This window comes from Petromyzon marinus, chromosome 5 (assembly GCF_048934315.1).
Source record: "Petromyzon marinus isolate PM22_M1 ecotype Great Lakes invasive population chromosome 5, UKy_Petmar_22M1.pri1.0, whole genome shotgun sequence".
Taxonomy (NCBI): Eukaryota; Metazoa; Chordata; class Hyperoartia; order Petromyzontiformes; family Petromyzontidae; genus Petromyzon; species Petromyzon marinus.
The window spans coordinates 13,235,138-13,261,885 of NC_133671.1; the positions used below are offsets into that span (position 1 = coordinate 13,235,138).

Below are 26,748 nucleotides of genomic sequence, written 5' to 3' on the forward strand. Positions count from 1 at the left end.
TTCCCCAGCTTTTGATCCACCGAATCATGCGCTTGTTTTAAAAGAAAAAAAAGCCTCGACGACGCAGCGTAAATAAACTCTCTCCGCCGTGGAGATGGAGCGGGAGAGAGAAGAGGGCGAGAGGGCGAGCGAGCGACGTGCGGCGCGAGGGATATTTTTTTCTCTTTTAGTTCGTGTCGCCATCTCTCTCGCTCGCGCTCTATCTCGCTCTCTCTCTCATTTCTGATCGATTGCCCCAAAGCCTCTCCCTGGCCTGGTCGCCTCACGATGTCCCAAGCGGGGTGAGAGAAGAAGACGAAGAAGAAAAACCACGGACAGAGACGAGGGCGTCAAACGGTCGCTCGCGGCCGCGCGATCGGTACAGACGACGCGACGACGCCGTCACCCCGAGGGATACACGCGGGTGGGTGGGTGGTGGGTGGTGGGTGGTGGGTGGGTGCCCCTCCCCCGCCCCCCCCACCCCCTCCCCCCCATCTCCACCCCCCACCACCCCCCCCACCCGCTCTTCTTCAAGCGAAGTCTGCCCCCCCCACACCCCCCCCAGCACGCGCTCCTCGACCCCATCCCTGACCCCCCCCCCCCACTCCACTCCACACGGGGGCAGTCGTGGTGGGGGTGCTCTGAAGTGACTGCCGACCGAAGTGGTGGGTGAAGGGGGAGGTTCAGTCCCAGCCGTTGTCCTTGATCATGTGCGCCAGCTCGATGATGTACTTACCCTCCTTGTACTTCTGGCTGCTCTCGAACGCGTGCTCCTGCGCGCGCGCGCGCGCACACACACAGACACGTCGTCCATGAAGACACACGGCGGTTAATGGGGATGAGGGTCGCTGCAGCTCACGCCCAAATCGGGGCCTTACCTACACGCAACGGCGGGGCTGACGTGACGTCCTGACCCGAACCCCCCTCCCCTCCCTCTCCCCGTCCCCCACCCAAATCTGGACATCTGTGGGGGAAAAAGAGCTGTATAGCTCCTCGGATTGCTCCAGTTTAAATACATATTCTGAGGGAGAAACCCCCCCCCCCCCATATTTTGAGACAGACGACTCTTTGTTTAACCGAGTTGGAGTCTACTCCAACACGCATCTCTTCCTGTGTGGAAGGATTTTTTTTGGGGGGGGGGGTGGTAAAAAAATGTGCGAGTGAAATGCCAGCGCAAAAACAAACGGATCACTACAGGTAATCGGATCTGAATTTGAATGCAAGCCTTCACCGTTACTCGAGCATCCCAGGCATGCCTTGTCGTGTGATGCCAAAAGCGCACACAGCTGTTTATTTTTTATTTCCTAATGCCCCGTTCAGATATAAACACGATCCATCGCTTTCAGTGCCGCCAGCGCCCAACTTGTACCAATGCCGGACCCTTTGGCGTCTACCCGAGTCACTCTTGCATACGAGACGATCCTGGCCTATCCATTTCTCGCCTGGTTTAACAAAATAAACTCCTCACTAATATCAAAATCGTACAATTTGGCACAACACCAACGACACCCAGGCCATGTAGGGGCGCGTTACCGCATTCAGCAATGGCAACAACAAAAATGCACTGCGGATAGGGGCCGGATTAGGCCCTTATTTTGCAGGCCCTCCTTTACATATTGAAGTAACAGCAGCTGAGTGACGGTAGCGTGGCCATCAGAACTATTTTGTCTTTCAACTACGATGACATCATTCATGACTTTGCCACAGCTGAAGCTACGGGGGAAAAACATTGACTTAAAGCTTTGTGACTGCAGGAATTCATATTCTTTGGGTCTTTCTGTAAAGCCACGTAGATAGAAAAAATAATAAAAATATCACGACGTTTCGATAGCAACACAAGCCATCGTCTTCAGGTGAAAAAAAAAATACTTAGGCCCTTCCCTTCTATTCACCTGAGGCATATCATAACACTAATCCGGCCCTGACTGAGGGGTGCAAGAGACAATTAAGAGCAATGAGCAGGGGGGGGGGGTCATACACGTCTCCGTGTCGCTGCACTGGGGTACCAGCAAGGCAGAAGTCAACACCGCTCAAAGTGGCACAGCAGGCCGGGAAGAGATCTGCTGACGAGCACGCAGCACTTCTCTGGGAGGACACCAACCTCCCCTGCATCTGGCACTGGGCCAAAGCAATTCATCTGTGCATCATCCCTTTCCTCTCCCATGGCATCGCTTTAAACTCACTCACCTGGCTTTAACCCACGCCCCTGGCTTTAACCCACACCCCAGACTGCATGAACCCACACCACCGGCTCTATTAACCGACACCCCCGATTGCGTTAAGCCACACCATCGGCTTCAACCCACACCCCAGACTGCATGAACCCACACCGCCGGCTTTAATCCACGCCCCCGACTGCATTAACCCACGCAACCGGCTCTATTAACCCACGCCCCCGACTGCATTAACCCACACCACCGGCTTTAACCCACGCCCCCGAATGCATTAATCCACACCACCGGCTTTAACCCACACCCCTGACTGCATGAACCAAGGCCATAATTATAATAGACTGTATTTTGGGGGGGGGGCACACATCCCCCCCAAATATATACTATAATTACTTTATTAATCCCTAATCTCAAACATTACATACAATGCAACAAGAAATGGTAAAAAAGTAAAAACAGAGCAATGTGATACAATACACCATTAGACATTATTGTAAAAAATAAATAAAAAGTCCATCCCATGTATTAGTGAATTTTAAAATATTTTAGGCAGGAAATGAGTTTTAAAATTTAGATATTTTTCTGGGTTGGGACCCCCAGACCCCCTGGAAGATTTGGTCCCCCCCACAATGTTGACTCCATGGCTACGGCCTTGGCATGAACCCACACCCCCGACTGCATTAACCCACGACCCCGACTGCATTAATCCACGCCACCGGCTTTCACCCGTGCCACTGACTGCTTCAACCGGCACGCCGACTTAAGACCCAGGGAAACCAACGTACGTATTTCCAGCCCAGGGTGGTTTTGCAGTTTTCGCAGTAGATGTCGGCGACCGCGTGCAGCCCGGTCAACAGAACCCGCTCCTCTGCCGGCCCGCAGCCCACGTTCACTCTGCGCAGACAAAGACAAAGATCCCCCGTATAGCCATACAGGGCTGTTGGGGCAAGTGCTGTTAGGGAGTACCTGTGAAGGCTGAGCAGCGCGAGGGGGCGGGCCGTGACCAGGACCACTGTTCCGGCCAACTTTATCTGCCCGGTGCCGATGAATGCACGCAGCGCACACCAGGGTGATCGTTTAATTTCTCACAGAATATTCACCAGCAGCCCCTTTATCGATTCCCCCTCCCGGGCCGAACCAAAGCCTCGATTCCGAACAACGCGCGGCACAAATCAGCAGACACATCCTAACGGGCGTCACCGAAACACACCATCCCTGTCGCCTGGCAGAGTCGAGTCGTCCACGCGGCAGATTCGTCGCGGGCCACGGATGACTTGGCGATCGTTTGGTTGGCATCGGTCGGCAACGCGGCGGAGAAAGAAATCGCCCTTTCGGAGGCATTTCTCGGTCAACCTCCTCGTCTTGTCCCATCTTAGTTCGGTCCGCGTGGTGGTGGTGGTGGTGGTTGTTGTTGTATTTTGTTTGTTTGTACCTCAACTGTGAGACGACCTCTTATGTTTTATCTCTTCCCTCCCCCCCACCGCGCGCGTTGGTGATGTAAATCGGACGGCGTTCTCGCTGACCGTTCCATTAAAGGGCGCGTAAAACTCCAGGCTTCGTGGGTGACGGGGGCAGCGTCTGACAGCGAACCTGATTTATTTTCTCCACGCGCAATGGGATTGTAATTCATGATGGGGCGTGCACAGACGCGCAAAGACAAATACGCCTCTCATAGCCTTAGCAGACTTTTGGGGCAAGTGCTGTTAGGCGAGCGCCTATGAAGCCTGGCATGGTACACTAGGGGGTGGGTGGCCAGCACCGCGCCTGGCCGCCTTTGTCTCCCCAGTGGCGATGCTTGCACACCGCACCAGGTACTCATTTGAGGCTGAGTCGACCTCAGGGAGGCCCAGGGACCGGTTCAGATAATCGTCACCGGTGTTGGACGCGAATGGGAAGTTTACTAGTGCCGCCGGTTTTGTAGCGCAGCGCGCTAACCATTGTCCTTCAGCGGCACCGCACACGATCCACACACACATACACACTATCCACACACACTATCCAGACACACACACACACTATACACACACTTACACACATACAAACACACTATATACACACACACACTATACACACACTTACACACTATCCACACACACACTATACACACATAAACACACACTATCCACACACACTAAACACACACTATACACACTAACCACACACACACGCACTATACACACTATATACACACACACTAACCACACACACATACACTAACCACACACACTATACACAGAGTACATACACTGTTTAACACGTAGGCTTTTGTGACCAATATCCATAATTGAGGTGTTTTGGGTGGCGGGTTTCACGACACATTTAAATGTTTACTGCGATCTAGCCCAAAACACCTCTACGATGTCCATATACAACAGCAGTGTCCTTTAAATCAATTAGTACATTCACAATTCACGCGGATCTAAGTGCTCTAGGGGTTCGTGCACAGTTCCATCGTCTCGCGTTGCGATCGAGATGAGCAAAACGGGACCGATGAGTCGGTGAAACACGAGACGACAACGAGCCAACTGTTCCACGGAAAACGCGATCCCGAACCCGCGACAATCCACCGAACCACTCGGCAATTGGGGTAGGAGGTGGGGATCACCTCGCGCAAGGCCGAGCGGACGCGAGTTCGCCACCCGTCACAGACGTTGACAATTCGAATCCAGTAGGCCGGCCTGGTCAATACTGCAAGTCTCACGGAGGCTTTCCTTAGCAAAGACAAGCGTCGCAATAATAATAATAATGATGATAAACAACACACAAACACATGCACGTTCAGCCTAAACAGACGCTGAACTTCCAGGCTCACCGACCCAGACAAGGTTTTGCAGAATCCCATCTGCGGGTGCAGGGCGGGGGGGGGGGAAGAGTGAACTGGTGCTCCTCTTGTACAGCGTGTAGAATAACATAGCTCCCTCCAGGAGACAAAACTGAGCCTGGCATCAATTCAATCGGCCGCGCCATCGCGAGCACCGCCGCGCTTGCTGCGCCACCCTGCGTGCGTGCGTGTGTGGATGACCAGCACCACCCCCCACCCCCCACCCCGCGCGCAGATATTCCGCGTTATGTCGCGCTCCCGGCCAAATCGCGGCTCCGCTCGTTCGATACAAATTGTTGGCCGGGGGAAGGAAATAGGAGAGAGAGAGAGAGGGGAGGGGGGGGCAGAGGGGTGTAGTAGGGTGGGGAGGCTTCTCGCATTGTTCCGTTGATCGACTTCCCCGTGCCTGCTCGGCCCTACGGGGGGGTGGGGGGGGTGCCGATGACGGCGCCGCTGTCAGTGTGTACGTCCACACTCTTCCAGCGGAGGTCGCGGTTTTGACTGTGGCAGCGGGAGTTCGCCGCGCTACCGCAGCATGGGACGCGTGCGGATGATGCAGCGGGTCCATCAACAACAAGTCGATTCTAATGCTACTGTCCTGAATATGAATATTTGTCTTTCCATGGGAAGGCCGCACTGAGTCTCAAGACTCCCTTCCTGGAGGGTCCTGTATCGGCGTAATAACACTTTCATTTTGTATAGCATCATTCATGCTAATAGCATCCCATAACGATGTATATTAATTATATATGAGGACCAAATTCCATATACAGCCAATACCAAGCAAATGAAAAGCCTACTACCGAGCAAAATCTAAAATGAATAAACAAATTAAGAAAATGCATCAAAAGAAAAGGCACGACCACAACAAAAAAAGTATCACAACAAACAAGTTTGGCAGTCTTCATGAATGATTTGCTTAGTTTCACGAGTAGTAAAACCCGAGCATCCAGAGGAACCCCACTGTGCATACGAGAGGGAAACAGCACAGATTTATTAAATAATCCATCGCTGTGCTTTTATCCCTTGGCCACCTCCCAGCCGATGCCTGCATCTGTTGGTATTTATCAGCAGCAATCCATCCAAGCACTCACCAGGCTCAAGCACAATTATTATTTATTGCTATTTTTATGCTTGTTTACCCAGGAAAGCCTCCTCTCGTCGAGTCTGCAGACTCTCTTTCAGGAGGGTGCTGCCAAGTGTTTGCAGAAGGATGATCTTGGTGATGAGATATCAGCCAAAGGTGAGAAGACGCCCGAGGGTAAGACCACTGCGAAGATGGGGCCATGCAGGAGCGAGATGGCATTGGTGCTGGGAGGCCTTCATTCTGCAGTGGCTAGATCACGGCTAAAGACGATATGTTCAGAACACTATGTGTTTCATACATTCACACTACTCTGTGTTCAACGCGCCCCCATCATCATCCTCATTATCCTCATCATGATCAACATCGTTAGGGCACAGAGGGAGGGCCACATGCACCATCTTGTTCATGTTTGTTTGTTTGTTGCGGTTGCACCCGATTCAAGAGCCGAATGGCTCACAGGGGCTATACCAAAATAAATGAAAACTGAAAAACTGGAACCACCGTGGGCACCAAAATGGACACATTTTTCAGAATCGAATCGTAAACCACAAAATCGAGGGAATCCACCAAAATCGTCTGGGGTGGAGGAATCGGCTCCATCCACGCTCAAGCGGCATCGATGCCCTGTACCGGGCGGGCGGACCGGGCGAGGCGAACGCGTCGGCAATGCCGTGATAAGTCATTTGCGCTAACGGCACACCACCGGGGTTGCATCTGATGCCAAAGCGCGCCGCCAAATGTGGAGCCGCGGGGCATCGGATGGCACATCGGCAGCCGCCGCCCTGCCGCGGTGGTCAGGGTTGGGCCTCCCGTACTGCCTCGGGCTGTGATCCCATTACTGGAGTCATCGATGGCCCCACCGATCGTCAGGTTCGGTGGCTCAACTGATCGTGAAAACACAATTGGGAGAAAAAAAATGTCTCACCTCTGCTCTTAAGTGCGTCGCTGGACGGGAGGTAACGGACGATCTTGGTGACGTCATCGGCATCATCAGCCGCCGTAACGCTGGGCGTGGCTTGTTTGGGGGTTTCCCACCTTCGGAAGGTGGGATGTGGGGGTGGCCGCCATTTTTCAAAGGGCCCACCGAGTAATTGACCACAAGAAGGAAGTCGTACAATCTGTAGCCGACCAATCGATTGATCGTGTGGGCTCAAGTCTCAAGCAAGGCGGTGGCTTCCCCCTCCGTACACACACAGCCGTGATGTAAATAAAGGCAAACTTACACGGAGTTGAACAAATACGCCCTTCCTTGGCTCCCTTGGAAGGACTGCACGGGGGGGGAGGGGGACAGAGAAGAGGATATTTATTAAAAACAACAACAACAACAACAAGGGACTGGGACCTGTTGGCAGTGACACGAGCACAAATCAAAACACACTTGCCAAGTTCATCACGAATGCTGCCCGCTTAACACAAACAACAGCAAGCTGACACGTCGGCCAGTAACTCCCCTTGCTATGTGGCTCTGAAGCAGGACAATTTCAGGAGACAATGGCCCGCTGCGAATATGTCTGTCATCGTTCCGCCGTTTGCCGGAATATCATCAACAATTGGACAGTTCCAAGATCGCACGGGTTTGATTTCAAAGACACCATCTCAATCGCGAATGCAAAACCAACAGCGCACGCTCAATACGTTGTGTGAGCGCGCATTGATTTTGGCCTGAGCGGCCGTAGCACCACGTCTGATTTGGTAAGGATATTTATGCTTCCAATAATTTTTTTGTTTTACTTTTCTAAAGAGCCAAGCCGGTGGCCAAAATCTCAGCATGGCCTTTACCTTCCAAAATATGAAAAGAAAATGCTATTCTGATTTCTAATCAAACTGTAGTACATATTATTTCTAAACTAAATCAGACTCCACGCATACACACACAATTGTACATGAACTGACAATGCAGCGAATTGATCTCACATTTCTCCAAAAAAATAGCGGCACACTTCATCATCATAATCAGTACCGTTGATGCACGGTAACGTACGAAACACTGTAGGGGGGAAAAAACCCTCGCAACGGCTCAAATTTCTCTCGAGCTTCTCTCGTTGCGTTTCATACGTGAGCGATCGCACACGGATCTTCTTTCCATTCAACTCGCTGCAACCCACAGAGGCCGGCAGCACCACCACTATGGCTAGGAGATGTTAACTACCTCGCCTGGTATACAGGAGGTTGTGGGTTTGATTCCGACCCTGACGCCGGTTGTATATATGGTGTTGCGTCTCTCTCTCTCTCTCATCATCACCACGGTGGCTAGGAGATGTTAACTACCTCGCCTGGTATGCAGGAGGCCGTGGGTTTGATTCCGACCCTGACACCTGCTGTGTATTTGTAGTTTGCATGTTTTCTCCGTGGTCACGTGGATGTTTCTCCGGGTCCACTCGTTTTTCCCTCCACATTTAGCAACATGCGTTTAGGGTATTTGGCTGCGACAACTTTTCATGAGCCACTTCCTTGGGGTAAGGCCCCCACTGAGCTATAAAGCTCAGTGAGGGCCTTACCTGATGAAAAATAATTGTTGAGTTTAGTTTCAGTGCAGTTGGAGCACGTAGGCAAAGATCCCTCCATGTGACCTTTCACAGGCTGTTGAGGCAAGCGCTGTAAACAAGCACCGATGAAGGTCAGCACGGCGCACGAGGGGGTGGTGTGCCCATGCGAACTGCACCACGCCTTGCCGCCTTTGTCTCCCCAACGTTGATGTATATAACACACCGCCCCACGTACTCATTGATGAGGCGGATATATGCTCGTTGCGAGTCGCCACAAACATTCATGCCCACGAGGTCCTGAAGCGGAACCGGCCTCTCATCGCCGCCACCTCCACCTCGGAGCGCAGCGAGCCCCAAGACGCCCAGCCATCGGAGGAGGTCTTCGCTGCGACTCGTTCGGGGGATTGGAGGTCGGGTGGCCGACCGCCTCAGCATCCGGCGCGCAAGCTGGAGCAACCGAGACCATCGTCAGCCCTCGTCACCTGCTACAACTGTGGCCTCCGAGGCCATGTTGCATCGGGGTGCCGGGCTCCACGGCAGCGCGCACAAGAAACTCGGCCGGACGACGCCCAGGCTCCCAAGTCATCCCAGCAATCTCCGGCAAGTCGCGGCACCACACATGCTCGGCCCCCCCACACACCACACACGATTCACCGCGCCGCACATGACACATCACGCGCCACGGGCGCCAGTTCAGTGAGGGGTGGTGCGTTTGGACGAGCGCTTGGACCAGGCTAGTGGTCCGAGTTGGGGGTGGTTGCTGCGTTGGCCGGATCGTCTGTGGTTGCGGGTTCTATTGAGGGGGTCGAGGTTCGGGTACTGGTTGACACTGGGGCATCGGCAACAATTATTTCCGACCTTATTTATAACATACTCCCTGTTCAATGTCGACCATTACTGCCTGTTAACGTTCCGTGCTATGCGGCAAATGGAGGATCCTTGGGCATTGTCGGTCAAATCCGGGCGAGAATTTGTATTGGCGATATTACACTATCTGGGCCAATCTTGGTTTCATCCTCTCTCACAGTCCCATGTTTGTTGAGAACGGATTTTTTGGCTAAAATGCCGATTAAGATCCTCATTGATCAGGGCTGTATTGAACTTTCTTCGGGCCGCCGCATTGCGTTTTTGGTTTCCCCCAGCGGTATACGCACAACCGCTGCGACTGTACAAGCAATGGTCACCCAGACGGTACACGTACCGCCTGGGTCACAAATGTTGGTCTCCCTGCGGCTGCGAAAACCTCTCGGCATAGGGGTAGCACCGCATGGGGTCCTCTTGGGTCCGTCAAACGGAGCAGTGAAGGGGCTGGAGTTGTTGGTGGCTCAGACGATAGTGCGAGCAGACGGGGATCCCTTCGTCTTGGTTCTAAATGCGGGTTCTCGGACGGCTGTGGTCCCACAGGGGACCGTGCTCGCTCACGCAATGTCAGCACCAATGGGAGAGCCGGTGATTGGGCATGTCCATACCGGTCCCGCTCCACATCCAGAACTAAGCCGCGATCAGGGGTGGTTGGATTCACTTTGTTCTGGATCCAGTGACCTGTCCGGTTCGCAACTTGCTGCACTGCGTGCCCTGTTGCTTGAATTTTCTGACGTTTTTAGCAACCACAAATATGATATCGGTTGCACCGACTTGCTACGTCACCATATTGACACGGGTGACGCCGCCCCCATCCTTTCCGGCTAAGCCCCGCCGAGAAGGAGCATGTCAAATCGGCTGTTAATGACATGCTGTCCCGCAGACATCATGGGGGTCCCCATCGTGGTCGTCAAAAAGCACGATGGGTCTCTGAGGTTTTGTGTAGATTTTCGTCGCCTGAATAAGATCTCTGTGTCCGACGCATATCCACTCCCCAGAATGGACGAATCATTGGACGCCTTGGCGGGGGCACAATATTTCTCCACGTTAGACCTGCTATCAGGATTTTGGCAACTTCCCCTGGACGAGGAGTCAAAACCCAAGACCGCTTTTAGAACACCCGTGGGCCTATTCCAGTTTAATCGGTTGTCCATGGGATTCCAATCAGCTCCCGCGACATTCCAACGCTTATTGGAATTGGTTTTGGCCGGTATCCAATAGGATACCTGTTTAATTTACCTGGACGATGTCATTGTGTTCAGCCGAACGTTCGAGGAATACCTCAAACGTCTACGGGCAGTATTCCTGAAAATGCGGTTCGCTAAATTAAAGTTTAAGCCACAGAAATGCCACCTCCTCCGGGAATCTGTGCGGTATTTGGGGCACATAGTGAGTCGTTCAGGTATCTCCACTGATCCCGCTAAAACTCAGTGCGTCAGCTCCTGGCCCACGCCCACTTCAGTCAGTGAGGTCCGTAGCTTCATAGAGTTTGCCTCATACTATCGGCGGTTCGTCGCACACTTTGCCACCATAGCCAAGCCCCTCCACGCTCTGACGGCAAAGGGCGTACAATTTTGCTGGGGTCCTGAGGAGGAGGCCGACTTCCGCTCCCTCAGGGACGCCCACGTGAGTGCTCCGCCCCTGTGTTACCCTGATTTCACTGCACCCTTTCTGCTTGACACGGATGCCAGTAACACCGGCATTGGCGGAGTGCTCTCACAGGTCATTGGAAGAGTCGAACACATCGTTGCCTACGGTAGCAGGGTTTTATCGCCGGCAGAACAGCGATATTGCGTTACCCGTCACGAACTATTGGCTATCGGTTTTTTATCCAACAGTATCGGCCATATCTCTACGGGCGGCACTTCACTGTCCGTACGGACCACGCGGCATTATAATACATACTCCGTGTTGACCAGCCATCGGGACAACTGTCTCGATGGTTGGAAGTCCTGCAGGACTACCAATTCACGACCACTTACCTGAAGGGTGTTCGCCATACAAACGCTGATGCCCTGTCACGACTGCCCGTCGGCGGGGATTGTGCATGTTTCCTTGGATTGGGACGTTGCAAACCGAAATGTGTTGTCCCATCCACTGTTTTGGCCACTGCTGCTGACGCACCGGCTCTGGGTAGCTCTCTCTCTCAAACGGGTGGGGATTCGTTGCTTAATTTGACCCTCGCTGACTGGGGTCGGCTCCAAATGGGGGACGCGTCCCTGCTCACGCTACGTCGTAAGGCTGGCGGCTCCACGGACGGTCGGGGAGGGGTCGATTTTTGGATAATGCGGGAGGGTCTCCTTATGAATTGGGACGGAAAAGCCCTCTGTTACAGAATCGTCGTGCCGTCCGCCTTACGAGGTAGGGTCATTCTGGCCGCTCACAAGCGGCTGTTGCATTTAGGGTTTCACGAGACCCTAGCCATGCTCCGCCTTGACTTCTTCTGGCCGGGCATGGATAAGGATGTGTCGATTGTTCTCAAAGGCTGTGTGCAGTGCGCCCAGCAAAAACCGCCAGCCAAAGCGGCCTGTCCACCGTTACAATCCATTCGAGTCTCCCGCGTCAATGAGCTCATCGCGCTCGACATTTTGGGGCCATTCCCGGCAACGCCTAGGGGTAATAAGTACCTGCTGGTTGGCGTCGAATATTTCACTCGATGGCCCATGGCCTGACCACTCGCTATCCAGTCGGCAGCGGCCGTCGCCGAGGCCTTTGTCCAGGGCTATGTCCTGGACAAAGGTGCACCGGAATGGCTGCTGACCGATCAGGGAAAACATTTCTCAAGCTCCCTACTGCGTGAGGTGTGCAACCTGTTGGGTACGAATAAAGTGCATACCTCCCCGTACCACCCGCAGATGGACGGGATGGTGGAGTGGCTCCACAGAACGCTCACATCCATGCTGTGCCATCAGTCTCAGGTGGATTGGGACCTCCAAATCCCGGGTGTTCTTGCCGCCTATAGGATGGCTCCCCACGCGGCAACTGGGTATTCCCCCTTCTTCCTGATGTACGGCAGGGATGCTGATCCGCCCGTGGATGCCCAGTTGGGGATTTCGGTGCCCCACCCTAAATCCAAGTTGGCCGATCATGTCAATTTCAACCTTTTGAAATTGGCCGAGGCACGGGAGGCTGCGGCACAGCATTCAAGGTCTCGGCAAGTGGCGAACGAGCGGTTGCGTGCACACCGCACACACACCCACGAATGGAAGCCTGGCAATAAGGCCTGGCTACACTGTCCGCAGGTACCGCTGGCAACATCCCCTAAACTTCTGAAGCCATGGAGAAGGCCGGTTGAGGTTGTGCAGGTCACACGGCCACAATGTGTTCGGATTAAGTGGGGGAAACGGCTATGGTATGTTCACCCCTCATGACTGAAACCATTCATTTCACCGCATACCTACCATAGATGTCCCAGGGGTCGAGCATGTGATGTGTCCGTCGACTCGGGGAATGTGGTACCGTCGCCTGATCCTCACACGCCACTGACTGTTCCACTTCCAGGCACACAGGAATTGACGGCTGACAAAGTGCATCGACCACCGGAGCCGGACAATGAACGTGGAACCAGGCAGCCCACACCGTGCCCTCAGGGGGTGCCTGCCTCAATCCCCAGACAACCATTCCCTGCCCCGTACGACGGGTCAGCCAGTCGGACTCGTGCTAAATCACACCAGTTTTCATGAGGGATGGTTGCTCACTGTCCGGGCGTTCTTCTTCTCCTCACGAACTACACGTTGGGTCAGTCGTGTTGCATCGCGGGCTCCGGTACCGGGGGGGGATGATTTTTTTTGTATATATTGTGCATAGTGTCTAATTTGTACAGGTGGGTTGGGGTAATTTATTGTTGTTGTTGTTCTGTTCTTGTTATTGAGGCACACGCAATTCGGGTTCTTGTTAAGCATTTTTTTTTATTGTTGAGTGTTGTTGCAGCCGGGACGGCTGCGGGCTGTACAGGGGGGGGGGGGGGGTGATGTAGAGGTGTTACGGGAGGGTGACACGCGGTTGTAGGGCGGTGGCCATGAACACGTCCGCTACGGCCACCACCCTGGGGGGCTGTGGAGGACGCTGTGATCCCTCCCAGCCCCACCCCTCAGTGAGGGACAGTATAAAAGGTGGAACCCGGGGAGCTGAGAGGCAGTTCGACTCAAGCAAGATGAAGAGCCAGTGAAGAAAGAAGATCGACTAGCCAGACCCTGGAACTCCTTTGGCCCGCTGTCCTTCTGAGGGCCGGGCAAAGCAAGCCAGGGTGCGGCACCGGAGCCGCGAGGGCCGATGTCCTTCTGAGGGCCGGGCTCGTGGGGCCGGTGATCGGGACCTGCGCCGAAGTTGGGCCAGGTCAGATAGCTTCCTGAGAGAGGACCAGGATAGAGGGAGCCAGGGAGCTAGCGTGGGCTAGAGCTCGGGGAACGTTCCCTCTATAGAGTACGGGTGAAGAGGCCGTTACCTCTTCAAGTATCAGATTCGCCACTGTAATTGAAGCGTCTGTAATAAATGCGTGTTGCCTCAAGTGAACAGTCTCCGACGTCAATAAGGCCACTACACATGCACGCAGAGGCTCGCACACACACAGAGGCTCTCACACACAGAGGCTCTCACACACACACACACAGGGGCTCACACACACAGGGACTCACACACATGAGCTCACACACACAGGGACTCACACACACACACAAGGGGCTGACATAAATACACAGGGGCTCACACACACACAAGGGCTCACGCACACAGAGGCTCTCACACACACAGGGGCTCACACACACAGAGGGGCTCACACACACACACAGATGGGCTCACACACACACAGAGGGGCTCACACACACACACAGAGGGGCTCACACACACAGAGGTATTCACATACACACAGAGGCTCATGCACACACAGAGGGGTTCACACAACAACAACCGCCATTCGCCACTAAGTGGCGGTGACATCACCACGACGCTTGTGCCAGGCTATGTGCACCTTGAGGCCACGTGAAGTATCGAACGCCCGCGGGCAGGAGGTCACGGGGCAGACCCAGGTGCCACGGGTCGACTGACTGAGATGACTGGCTGGTGCACTACCTGTGCCCCCTACTGTGCCCACCTGCTGTGCTTTAGCCACCCGGCGCTCCGCTCATTGTTGTGAGCGTCGCTCCTCCGCCCTCCGTTGTTGTTGGAGGGCGACTGCCTCCAAGTGCCCAATAGCGTCCTTCACGAGCCTCCTCCACAGAGGCCGATCTTGACACTGCTGGTACCAGTCATCGGCAAGTCCACTCAGCTCCACGTCCTCCTGTACCACATCACTCCATCTCTTCTCTAGCCCGTGCCGCGCCCATTTAGCCCCCTCGATCCGGCCGAACAAAAGCTGTTTTGGCATGCGGTGGCTGGGCATGCGGGCTATATGACTCAGCCAACGCAGCCTTGCCTGCCGGAGGAGCTCACCGATGGGACCTTGCCCAGATCTTTCAAGGATTTGTGAGCTCCTCACACAATCCAGCCTGGTTAAACCTAGGATGGATCGTAGGCAGGCCAGCCTAAATGTTTCCAACCAGCGAAGATGCTCCATTAAGGGGGTCCACGTTTCGCAAGCGTAGAGAAGAGAGGGAATGACCGTGGCCGAGAAGACCTGAAGCTTAGTGCGGAGCGACAGACCAGGTAGCTTCCACACAGCGTTACGCAACCGATGAAAAGATATTGCCGCTAGACTGATTCGGAGTGAGACCTCTGCTGTTAAACTGGAGCCGGTCATAAGCACACTGCCCAGGTATGGGAAACTCTCCACTCTCTCCACAACTGCCCCATCACCGATTGGGAGTTGTGGGGGTGGAGTGTCCGATGGTACAAAATACCCAGGCACGTGCTTAGTTTTGGTGGGGCTGATGGTAAGGCCCCATCTCTTAGTGGCACGCTCCAGTTTCAGCAGGAGCATCTTCACACACACAGAGGGGCTCACACACACACAGAGGGGTTTACACACACACAGAGGGGTTCACACACAGAGGGGCTCACACACACACACAGAGGGGCTCACACACACACAGAGGGGCTCACACACACACAGAGGGGCTCACACACACACAGAGGGGCTCACACACACACAGAGGGGTTCACACACACAGAGGGGCTCACACACACACAGAGGGGCTCACACACACAGAGGGGCTCACACACACACAGAGGGGCTCACACACACACAGAGGGGCTCACACACACACAGAGGGGCTCACACACACACAGACGGGCTCACACACACACAGAGGGGCTCACACACACACAGAGGGGCTCACACACACACAGAGGGGCTCACACACACACAGAGGGGCTCACACACAGAGGGGCTCACACACACACACAGAGGGGCTCACACACACACAGAGGGGCTCACACACACACAGAGGGGTTCACACACACACAGAGGCTGGGGCTATCACGCCCACACACCGCAACGGTAAAAATATCCCGGCTGACGTCAGCGTGCTGCAGTGCGGATGTCTCGAGCCACAATAACAAGCACTCATCGCAACGCCCCCCCCACTCAGCACCCCCCCCCCTTCCCACAGCACCACCGCTGCCATTGCGCTGTCGTGGGCAGTGGCGGTGGCGCGTGGTGAAGGTGGAGACCGAGGAGGGCCGAGTTATGCCCAAGGAGGCTTTCTGCCCCACCCTTAGCACCACCACCATCACCACCACCTGCTATATTCTTGGGAGCGATGTTGGTTCACATCATTCAGGCTGCCCGCTAAGAGTGGGTTTGAGAGAGGTGGGGGCGGAGGAGGTGGTGTGCGCTGACACACATGTGGAGGAGGCGCGTGAAGGACGCTGCTGGGGAGTTGGGAAGGCCGTCGCCCTCCAGCAACAACGGAGGGCAGAGGAGCGATGCTCACAACAACGAGCGGAGCGCCGGGTGGCTAAAGGGCTGGCGCGGTGTGGAGAACAGTTGGTGCATCTGGCAGTCATCTCAGCCAGTCAACCCATGGCACCTGGGTCTATTCCGTGACCTCCTTCCAACGACCCTTCGACATTTCACGTGGCCTCCAAGTGCCACTGGCCTGGTACGAGCGCCATGGTGACGTCGCCGCTACTTAGTTGTGAACGGCGGCAGTTGTTGCTGTTGTTGTTGCTGTTGTTGTTGTTGATAGACGCGGCGCTTCCCCTACAATGAGCCCCCCCCCATCGCCTCAATACTGGATCTGGGCCGCATCAGCGCACAGTAGGTGGTGGTGGTGGTGGCACTCTGCCAACAGATTACGACAAAAAATAAATTGAAAATTCACAACGATGCTCTCCTTTTTGGCGTATCTGCTGAGTTTCACTCTGGGGGTCAGATGATCATCTCTGAACATGGGTTCACTTCTCTTCACATTGTTTTTTTGTTTGGTCACGGGGAAGTAAAAAAAATAATAAAACCCCCATCTGACATCTCCACTGCTGACCCCACGGGAACCGGGCAAGGCACTGGATGGGTTTTAAAACCTTCCGTGTCTCTCCCACGGATGTCTCTCGGATTGCGTGCAAACAGTGGAAACGAGCTGCAAGGTCGATCAGCTGGAGTGAGCTTAAGGAGCACGCTCCAGGAATGGGACAAAGTCAGCCATGAGCGTGGCGTAGCATTTATGAGGGTGTGTTGACCTCAGCTGCCAATCATATTTTCGTGATGTGATCGGCCGGCTTTGGTGCGAGCGCACCGCCCTGGCCCTGCTGAGATCCTGGGTTCTAATGGAGATTACAGCTGCCTGTGCTTTTAAATCGGGTTCTCAAGCGTAGCGAGTTGACGGTTTCAGCCTCGTTACCAATGACTGGCATAGAGACTCATAGACTGTACCGATGTTGAACTTATTTCCCACCGTACGTAGATAACTGTGCTAATCGGAGGTGCGGGGGAAGGACAACCAATTAAACGCAAAAAAGCGGTTCTAAAGAAATGAGTTTTCAATCTAGATTTACGCATAGACTAACATCGACTGAGTTGTGATTAAACTGGGTTCTCGAGCGTACACCAGTTGTGTCCCTAGTGTGTGATTCTGCCACAAGTAGTTCCATGGGATCATCTTCTGGGGCCTCTCCAAGGCGGGGCGGTACACTGCTTGCTACGAGAGTTCCGATTTTTTTGTTTCCATTACGCTATGACAACATCACAACTGGAATATACGACGACGGGGTAATGCATCCTAAAAAAAAGGCGTAATATTTCCTACACTTCACCCACAGGGCATGATAATGCAACAGAAAGTTAGACTGTGATGCACAACGGGGCAGATCCAATTACATTGTCATGTTTCAAGTTGGTTATTGCCAAGCTTTCTCATGCGAACATTTGTATTCCCCCAAAGACCAAAGGTCAACTGAGTGATGTTGTTGGGATGATGATGACATAAACGGCATTGGCTCTTTTGACCTCTTGAACTTTGGTCCACTCACGATCATTATGCTTCCAATGAGACCACATTTTCACCACCAGTTCCATGTGCCGCAACGAGATGTATTACGGCATCGCCTGACCGTGAAGGATGGCGACAATGGTAGAGAAGGTTTTCATGCAGCATCAGATGGACAATGAATGATGACGATGATGATTATTCGATATATATTTTGGCAATTTCTCGATGAACAGAAGCTTGCGTACACACACACCCCCACACACAACACGTTTAACAGACATACAGTGAGGGAAAAAAGTATTTGATCCCCTGCTGATTTTGTACGTTTGCCCACTGACAAAGAAATGATCAGTCTATAATTTTAATGGTAGGTTTATTTCAACAGTGAGAGACAGAATAACAACAACAAAATCCAGAAAAACGCATGTCAAAAATGTTATAAATTGATTTGCATTTTAATGAGGGAAATAAGTATTTGACCCCTCTGCAAAACATGACTTAGTACTTGGTGGCAAAACCCTTGTTGGCAATCACAGAGGTCAGACGTTTCTTGTAGTTGGCCACCAGGTTTGCACACATCTCAGGAGGGATTTTGTCCCACTCCTCTTTGCAGATCTTCTCCAAGTCATTAAGGTTTCGAGGCTGACGTTTGGCAACTCGAACCTTCAGCTCCCTCCACAGATTTTCTATGGGATTAAGGTCTGGAGACTGGCTAGGCCACTCCAGGACCTTAATGTGCTTCTTCTTGAGCCACTCCTTTGTTGCCTTGGCCATGTGTTTTGGGTCATTGTCATGCTGGAATACCGATCCACGACCCATTTTCAATGCCCTGGCTGAGGGAAGAAGGTTCTCACCCAAGATTTGACGGTACATGGCCCCGTCCATCGTCCCTTTGATGCGGTGAAGTTGTCCTGTCCCCTTAGCAGAAAAACACCCCCAAAGCATAATGTTTCCACCTCCATGTTTGATGGTGGGGATGGTGTTCTTGGGGTCATAGGCAGCATTCCTCCTCCTCCAAACACGGCGAGTTGAGTTGATGCCAAAGAGCTCCATTTTGGTCTCATCTGACCACAACACTTTCACCCAGTTGTCCTCTGAATCATTCAGATGTTCATTGGCAAACTTCAGACGGGCGTGTATATGTGCTTTCTTGAGCAGGGGGACCTTGCGGGCGCTGCAGGATTTCAGTTTTTCACGGCGTATTGTGTTACCCATGGTTTTTTGGTGACTATGGTCCCAGCTGCCTTGAGATCATTGACAAGATCCTCCCGTGTAGTACTGGGCTGATTCCTCACCGTTCTCATGATCATTGCAACTCCACGAGGTGAGATCTTGCATGGAGCCCCAGGCCGAGGGAGACTGACAGTTATTTTGTGTTTCTTCCATTTGCGAATAATCGCACCAACTGTTGTCACCTTCTCACCAAGCTGCTTGGCAATGGTCTTGTAGCTCATTCCAGCCTTGTGTAGGTCTACAATCTTGTCCATGACATCCTTGGAGAGCTCTTTGGTCTTGGCCATGGTGGAGAGTTTGGAATCTGATTGATTGATTGCTTCTGTGGACAGGTGTCTTTTATACAGGTAACAAGCTGAGATTAGGAGCACTCCCTTTAAGAGTGTGCTCCTAATCTCAGCTCGTTACCTGTATAAAAGACACCTGGGAGCCAGAAATCTTTCTGATTGAGAGGTGGTCAAATACTTATTTCCCTCATTAAAATGCAAATCAATTTATAACATTTTTGACATGCGTTTTACTGGATTTTTGTTGTTATTTTGTCTCTCACTGTTCAAATAAACCTATCATTAAAATTATAGACTGACCATTTCTTTGTCAGTGGGCAAACGTACAAAATCAGCAGGGGATCAAATACTTTTTCCCTCACTGTACATATAGAGGGGTAACTTAACAGGACAGTAATAGAATTGCACTAAACTTTTTTGTAATTTTCCCAGGTAAGTCCCACTTAGCTATATAGCTCTTTTTCAGAAGCAACCTGGCCACAAATGATAGCCCAACGAAGTGGCTTATCACGTGGAGGAAAAAAGCAGAGGACCCGGAGAAAAATCCACACGACCACAAGGAGAACATGCAAATTCCAAATTTGCAGGCGTTAGGATCGGGATCGAACCCACGGCCTCCTGTAAACCAGGCGAGGTTTTTAACATCTCGCAAGTGCAATGCAGGTTCAGTATGGAACCGGTTCTCTTCCGCATAGCACCAAACTGCTGCGTAAAGAACATTGACACTCGACAGAAGCCCAAATAACCGTCATCCTGATCATCATCGGACATGATTGATACACTGCTGGACGAAGTCCTCACCGAGCCATCAGCCATCTCTCGTGGTCCAGTGATCCAACAATCCAACCCACGCGTTGTAATTCCCTTACCGTCAAAATAGCCCGTGGACGTGGAAGAATTTTTTTCTCCGTTTAATGACCCAACGCGGGAAAAAAAATTTTGAGCACTATGAATACATACATGTACAATTAATTGCATGCATAGCTAATGTAATAATCGACAGTGTTGTAATGCGGCGAGTGGTTCAGAGAGCGACTACCCCAGTTCATCACAAAAGTTGACCCTGTTAAGCACTGCACGGCCGGTGCGACAACTTCCTCCTCAAGTGGGGAATGAAGGAGTGACTGCGATGAAGCTGCGATCCACCAATCACATTGCGACGACCATCGCCCCACTCGCGTTTCCTCAAGAGGTACAAACACGGAATTCACCCGATGACCCCAGACGCCATTGAACGGCTTCCTCCAAACTCAAGGGCACAGCTTAAAAAAAACGTCCTCCATCACCAGACCCAGGTGCCCACTCTCCCGCAGAGATATACATATATATCATCTGCTCAGCCATTCTTTAAAAAAAAAAACTGATGATGCATCATCGCTCTTTATTTACGATAATTCACGTGGTGCCAATGTCACACTGTGACGGGGCCTGCTCCCGTGATTGGCTCTGCTGAGTCAGGTGATTCGGCATGCACACTAGAGAGTGTGGAAGATTGTCACGAGATAAATGTTTTATTAAAGGGCGCATTCGGTGTCCATCTTGCCCCCCAGTTCCCATGAAATTATTCCGCAAAAATTATTGTTTGGTCCACACATTGCAAAGCGTACACGAGTGTGCGTGCACGCGCGCACGCATGCACGCACGGTTCAACTCGTCGGCGCGTTTCAGAGACTCTGGCGCTTCAGCTCCCGATCTGAGTCCGTGGGACGTCGGCCTCGAGCGAGCTTCTACGTCGCGCATGTTTTTGGTTTTTCACTGCAGTCCGCGGCCCGAGAGCATTCGCGAGATCGACACGCAAACTGCGGCTTGGCCGAGACTGAAATTGGAAACTAAGCTGAGTTCATACGTGCGCCGCGTACGCCCCAGGGTGGATTCATTCGGATGGCAACTTAATTCTAAACAGGCACGGAGGGCAAAGATGCAAACTCGACCTTTATATAGCCCCCCCCCCCCCCCGGCCGACGGATTCCGGGAACAATCTAAGTTTAGCCAATCGACGAATGATGACGAGCCCCCTCCGAAACCCAGCATCCGTGTTGATAATTGGCTTTCACCACGTCAATGTCAGTGAGAGGAATCCATCTAATCCTTTTTAATCCTTTGGATTTAGTGCATTTATTATGCAGGACCATAGCATTGTGAGAATTTGTATGAAGAATTATTTAGGATTATGACTATAATAAAAGCAATAATAGAAATGCCTTTTATGAAATCAGCGATGAGTCTCAAAACACACATTCAGGAAAAGCCTGCACTGGGATGTTTGGCCAATTAATTTCACGTGTTTAGCTTGTGAGAAGAAACTGGAGCAACCAGAGAAAACCCACGGGATAACGCTTAGAGCTCCACACTGATATATTCCAATACAGTACTGTACTGCCATCTGCGAGCCACCTCACTGTCCACGCCTCCGATAAACACGGTTGGCTACTACGTACGGTGCGAAAGAAGTTCAAAATACGTACATACAACACTTGGTATTCCCAGGCGGTCTACCATTCAAGCACGAACCAGGCTCGACCCGTCTTAGCTTTGAAATCTGACAAGGCTGGCGCATTCTGGATGATTTCTGTTTTCGATTCGAATTAAACAAAAAAAAATCACAACCGGATCCATTCGACAGCTTCCATCGTTTGGACCTCGGCAATGAGGATTCAGAATCGGGCCCCTCGCAATCCCCCCCCACCGAGAGAGGCCATGAGGGTCGCTCACCGACAGCTGCCGCCGCCGCCGCCGCCACACTTCAACGCTGGATCCGCGCGGATCAGCGACGTCCACGGCAGCGCCACTGCGATTGGCGGCGTAAACCCACGGGGATTGAACGCTGTCGCCGGCCTGCCTGCCCGCTCGCCTCACCCGCCCGCCCGCCCGCCTGCCCCGCCCGCTATCCCAGCCACACACCTGGCTAACCTTGACCTCCACCCCCCCCCCCCCTCTCCAAGCTCCAACCCGTATGGGTGCAAGGAAGATCCATTCACGATCGCTGGCAGGATTTTAATGCGGCTCACTAGCCCGGGCTCATCGATGCCAATCCAAGTGAACCTGACCCACTTTGTTAAGGCGATCCTTCCAGCGAGGCCGATTATAAATGCAGAGACATCCGGGGCACAGGAGCGCGTCAGATCACGCGGCACTGCCGTGCGGCTACGCCCTGGGCAGCAGCGTACTTCCGTGGTCCCACGACCAAGCTCGCGTTTCACATTCGCCCACCCGCATCGACCAGTATGAAGTACGTTCAAAGAAACCATCCCATGACACGTACGGGCATGGGGAAGCCGTCACCCAGAAGTGGATTGACAAAAGGGCGGTAATTTTATTTATTTTACCAGATAAGGCCCACTCAGCTACATAGCTCTTTTTCAGTAGTGACCTGGCCACAAATGATAGCTCGACTAAGTGGCTTATCACGTGTAAATTTCTAGCAGCCAAATACTCGAAATGCACGTTTATACATGTGGAGGGAAAAACCAGAGGGCCCGGAGAAAAATCCACGCAACCACGGGGAGAACACGCAAACTCCAAATATATAGCAGGCGTCAGGGTCGGGATCGAACCCACGACCTCCTGCATAGCAGGCGAGGGAGTTAACATCTCCTAGCCACCATTATGATGAGAGAGAGAGAGAGAACATGCAAACTCCAAATATATAGCAGGCGTCAGGGTCGGGATCGAACCCACGACCTCCTGCATAGCAGGTGAGGGAGTTAATATCTCGCCACCGCAGGTATAAATGCGCTTGAAGTGACAAGGCGAGCGCGGGGCCATGTCCGATTTACGAGCTAGAACCGGTGCCTTTGGAAGGAGCTCACGGTCACATGGCTCCAGTTGGGCGCGCTTACAACGCAAGATGAATTATTCATACTGTTTAAGCACTAACTGGAAGATTTCCTCTGCCGAGCGGAACAGCCGTATCTCGCTGGATTCTGGGAGAGCCCCCCCCACCACCCCGTTCGTGTGCAAACATTACTTCTGAATATTTCCGTGGCACGGAGTCGGTGGTGTATGTGTCGAGTGGTTCATGCACACCGCTATGAACCGATGACCTGAGTGCGATTCCTGCCCCTTGGCTGACATTCGTGACATTTAGTGTCAGCCAAGGGGCGAATGGGAATAGAGTGACAAGGCGTTTTTCCGTTGCAGCACCAACGCTTTGGAACAACCTTGTTTCCTCTTTTAACATCGTAAATATGCCTTTAAAAATACCACGAAGCAGAAGATTGGTGGTGGATACGGCTCCACTTGCAAATACAATTTGTAACTTTCATACTTACCAATTTTTTACTGATTCAATTATGTGCAATTTCTTTTATGGACTGTGTGTTGTCTTGGTGTGGTCTGGGACTGTTTTTGCTGTTGTTTTGCTGCATTGCCCAAGCTTTGGAATCGGTGTACTTATGCAATTTTAACTTACAGTTTTACTAATTTGCTTCCTTTCCTATACTTTTGCACTCCTATCGTGTATTTGTATTGCTTGTTGTTGTAACTTTCTGACCCGCTCCTACTGGACATCTTTGAAAAAAAGAGCTTCACAGCTCATCGGATTTCTCCAGTATAAATAAAGATTAATATTTTGATCTGACCCGGAGTGTCGAGTTATATCTGAGCTCATACTGGGCTCCACCCTTCACCCACCCGCATTGTCCAGAGTGGTGAAGTATGGCACAACAATGGCGTGGGGTGGCCTCCATCTAAACAGTGGATTGGCTAAGGCCCGTAAAATATGTTTTACTATTTTGAAGAATCTTTAGACCAGATAAAAAAAAAATATCATCCTTCCCCAGAACAATTTCCCCCAATTTTATCCCCATCGCCAGAGCAGCACGCAACCCTTCGTGTCGCACAAGGCGCCCGCGGAAGCGGATACCACAGAGCTCCCTCTGAGCATACTTCAAGTGACCCCTGGTCCGGCCCTACAACCATCGTCTTCGTCACGCAAAGACGCGGGTCGCCTGACTGCCAGCCGGCGGCAGCGGCAACGGATAACGCCTTGAGCATAAACGCCCGTGCGCGAACCCCACGACACCGCTTCAAACGATGTTCCCCACTCTGACGTTTCCTCCTCGCACTCATAGGCTGTGAGACGCGGCCCGCAGGAGCGGTTACTCTGCCTCTCGCCGACAGCTACTCGAAGTGCACTGCACGCAACGCCGCCCTTGACAAAGGGCACTCGGATTACATCCCTGGCAGGGCGCCAACGCTGGGGTTGCCACCTATGAGCTACAAAAAAATCCGGGACATTGTTATTATTATTACTACTACTACTATTAGCACGTTTGTTTTACCGGGAAAGCCTCATCGAGTCCCACGACTCTCTTTTTAGGAGGGTCCTGCCGATGCGAAAAATAATATCTCACGATACCAGAAGAGGGAAGAGCGGCACGTAAACTCGTCGTCCTGAGCGGGGTATTAGTACTCAATCAAAAAAAAATCTCAACAGCTGCATCAACAAGAGGATGATACTGCCCATCCATAGGGGGCAGTGGGGGCGGCCTGGCCTGCACTCGACCGATTACACCCAGGGTGGGGAACCGTCGTCTTGCCGGGAGCCGAATAGAATTCACAAACACCTCAGGCAGAGGGCCACAAATTAATAGACAGGCCGATCCTATAATAATGCAAACAATTATGACGGCACATCTTCAGAGGTGAATGAATGTGCTAAAATTGCAAACGCAGCATTGTTGCCAGTTGCAATATAATTCCCCCTCTAGTAACCGATTAGTGCAGCTGAAATGCTTGCAGTGATAATATAATTTGATGCCCATTTCAAAGTGGCAGGCCTCATGTGGACGCGGGCCGTGTGAAATGAAGTCGTGGGCCAAAGGTCATAGGTTCTCGATCCCTGGATTAACCGAGGGCCTGCAGTAACGTCCTGGCAGCATAGCACTGTGATCAGCAGCTGGCCTACAAAGATCTCTCCCCTCACCCAACGCTGCTTGCCGACTGGTTGCCTCGCCGATGAATTGGGATGCAGGGGTGAATTGTGACGTGTCCAGTCATGACCATGAATACAATGTGAATTTATATCCCGTCTCAGCGCGACGTGTCACTAGACATTATACAAAGGCTGTGTGCATATTTAATCTACAGACAAGAAGGCAGTCAGTCGTAGGCGGAGGTAAAAGGAAGGCCTTGAGCCTGAACTTGAACAGGGGGGAAGCAGGGAGTTCCAGACGATGGAAGCAGCAGTGGAAAATGCACACAGAGACAAAACAAACGTGGACCAAAGCTAAGCAACAGCTGCGGCACAACCAGAGCAGAGGAAAGGAGAGAGCGTGGCGAGGGAGTTAGGGAGGCGACAAGATGGCTGAGGAAGGAACCGAGCGCAGGCGAGCGGCGACGCACCTTGGAGATGAGCTCGTCGTGGTTGGCCAGGTGCGCGCGGCAGTGCACGCAGCTGTACTTGCGGTGGCAGTTGGGCAGGTACGCCTGGAAGGTCTTGGACTTTGTGAGCTTCACCATGCTGAGGGAGGGCGCCGCCTGCTGCTGCGCCTGCTGCCGGCGCCGCCCCTCGTCGCTGTCGCCGAGGCCCGCGTTTGCCGCCGGCGGGTGCGGCCGCGGGGACACGCACGCCGTGAAGCGGCGCAGGCACGGGCACGCCGCCGGGCAGGACCACGCGGGCAGGGGCCAGCAGCCGCCGGCGGCGCCACCGCCGCCCCGGCCGCCGGGGCCACCGCCGCCGCCCTGGCCGCCCTGGCCGCCGCCCTGGCCGCCGCCCTGGCCGCCGCCCTGGCCGCCGCCCTGGCCGCCGGGGGGACGGCAGCAGCAGCAGCCGGGCAGAGGGAGGCAGCAGCAGCAGCAGAAGAAGCACGAGGAGGCGGCGGCGGCGGCGGCGGCGGCGGCGGAGGAGGAAGAGGCGCAGGCGTCGCGGCCGCCGCAGCAGCAAAACGGGAAGGCGTTGTTGTGCCCCGGCTGCCGCTGCTGCTGCTGCTGCTGCTGCTGTTGGGGCGGCGGCGGCGGCGGCGGCGGCGGCGGGCACGGGAAGGCCGGGCAGGGCAGGCACTGCAGCAGGGAGGCCCACGCCGTCTTTACGCCGGGGCGGGGCGGCCTCGGCGAGCCCCTCGCGCCGGCCCCCACAAAGCGGTGTCTGCACGCGGTGGGCGCAGCGGCGCGAGGGTTAAACGAGGCGCGACACGCTCGGGCACCGGGGCTTCGTTCCCGCGGAGCCAGCGGGCGGGCGAGCGGGCGCAAAGCGCAAGGTCACGCGCAGCGACGGAGGAGGCACCGCCTGGGAGGTGCGGAGTGCCAAATGATTTATGATGAATGCGGTTACAGAGAAGCCACGTGGTGAAGGTGGCATGGCAGCTCCAAGGTGAAGGGGCGACGGGGAGGACACAAGGGTTTCCCGTCGCCTGCAAGGCCTTCATGAAGTCCGAGGTCCAACGTAGCGAGAGGCGGCACCGTCACACCGGAGGAGGAGTGGGGAGGGGGATGAGGGGGAGAAGCCAGGTAATAGATGT

The 26,748-nt window shown here is 53.3% G+C and overlaps 1 protein-coding gene across 2 annotated transcripts; it reads right to left on the reverse strand.

The window, feature by feature from the left end:
* Positions 1-541: 541 nt before the first annotated feature.
* LOC116939076 (protein yippee-like 1) lies at positions 542-26,374 on the reverse strand. 2 transcript variants are annotated; one of them, XM_032946987.2, is made up of 4 exons: positions 25,634-25,915; positions 7,282-7,325; positions 2,936-3,044; positions 542-752 (listed from the first exon to the last, which is right to left on the reverse strand). In XM_032946987.2, the coding sequence occupies exons 1-4, from the start codon at positions 25,748-25,750 to the stop codon at positions 663-665; spliced, it is 360 nt and encodes a 119-aa protein (XP_032802878.1). In that variant the 5' UTR covers positions 25,751-25,915; the 3' UTR covers positions 542-662. The 2 variants fall into 2 exon arrangements, with proteins under 2 accessions (XP_032802878.1, XP_075917735.1); XM_076061620.1 differs by lacking the exon at positions 542-752 and adding an exon at positions 6,984-7,093 and having other exon boundaries at positions 25,634-26,374.
* Between the last annotated feature and the right edge of the window lie 374 nt (positions 26,375-26,748).

Excerpts from the sequence above, each read along its gene's own strand:
- LOC116939076 (XM_032946987.2), bottom strand. The coding sequence starts at position 25,750 with ATGGTGAAGCTCACAAAGTCCAAGACCTTCCAGGCGTACCTGCCCAAC. Across the intron at positions 7,326-25,633 it reads ACGACGAGCTCATCTCCAAG|TCCTTCCAAGGGAGCCAAGG; the intron begins GTGCGTCGCCGC and ends CCCCCCGTGCAG. Across the intron at positions 753-2,935 it reads CCACCCTGGGCTGGAAATAC|GAGCACGCGTTCGAGAGCAG; the intron begins GTACGTTGGTTT and ends GCGCGCGCGCAG.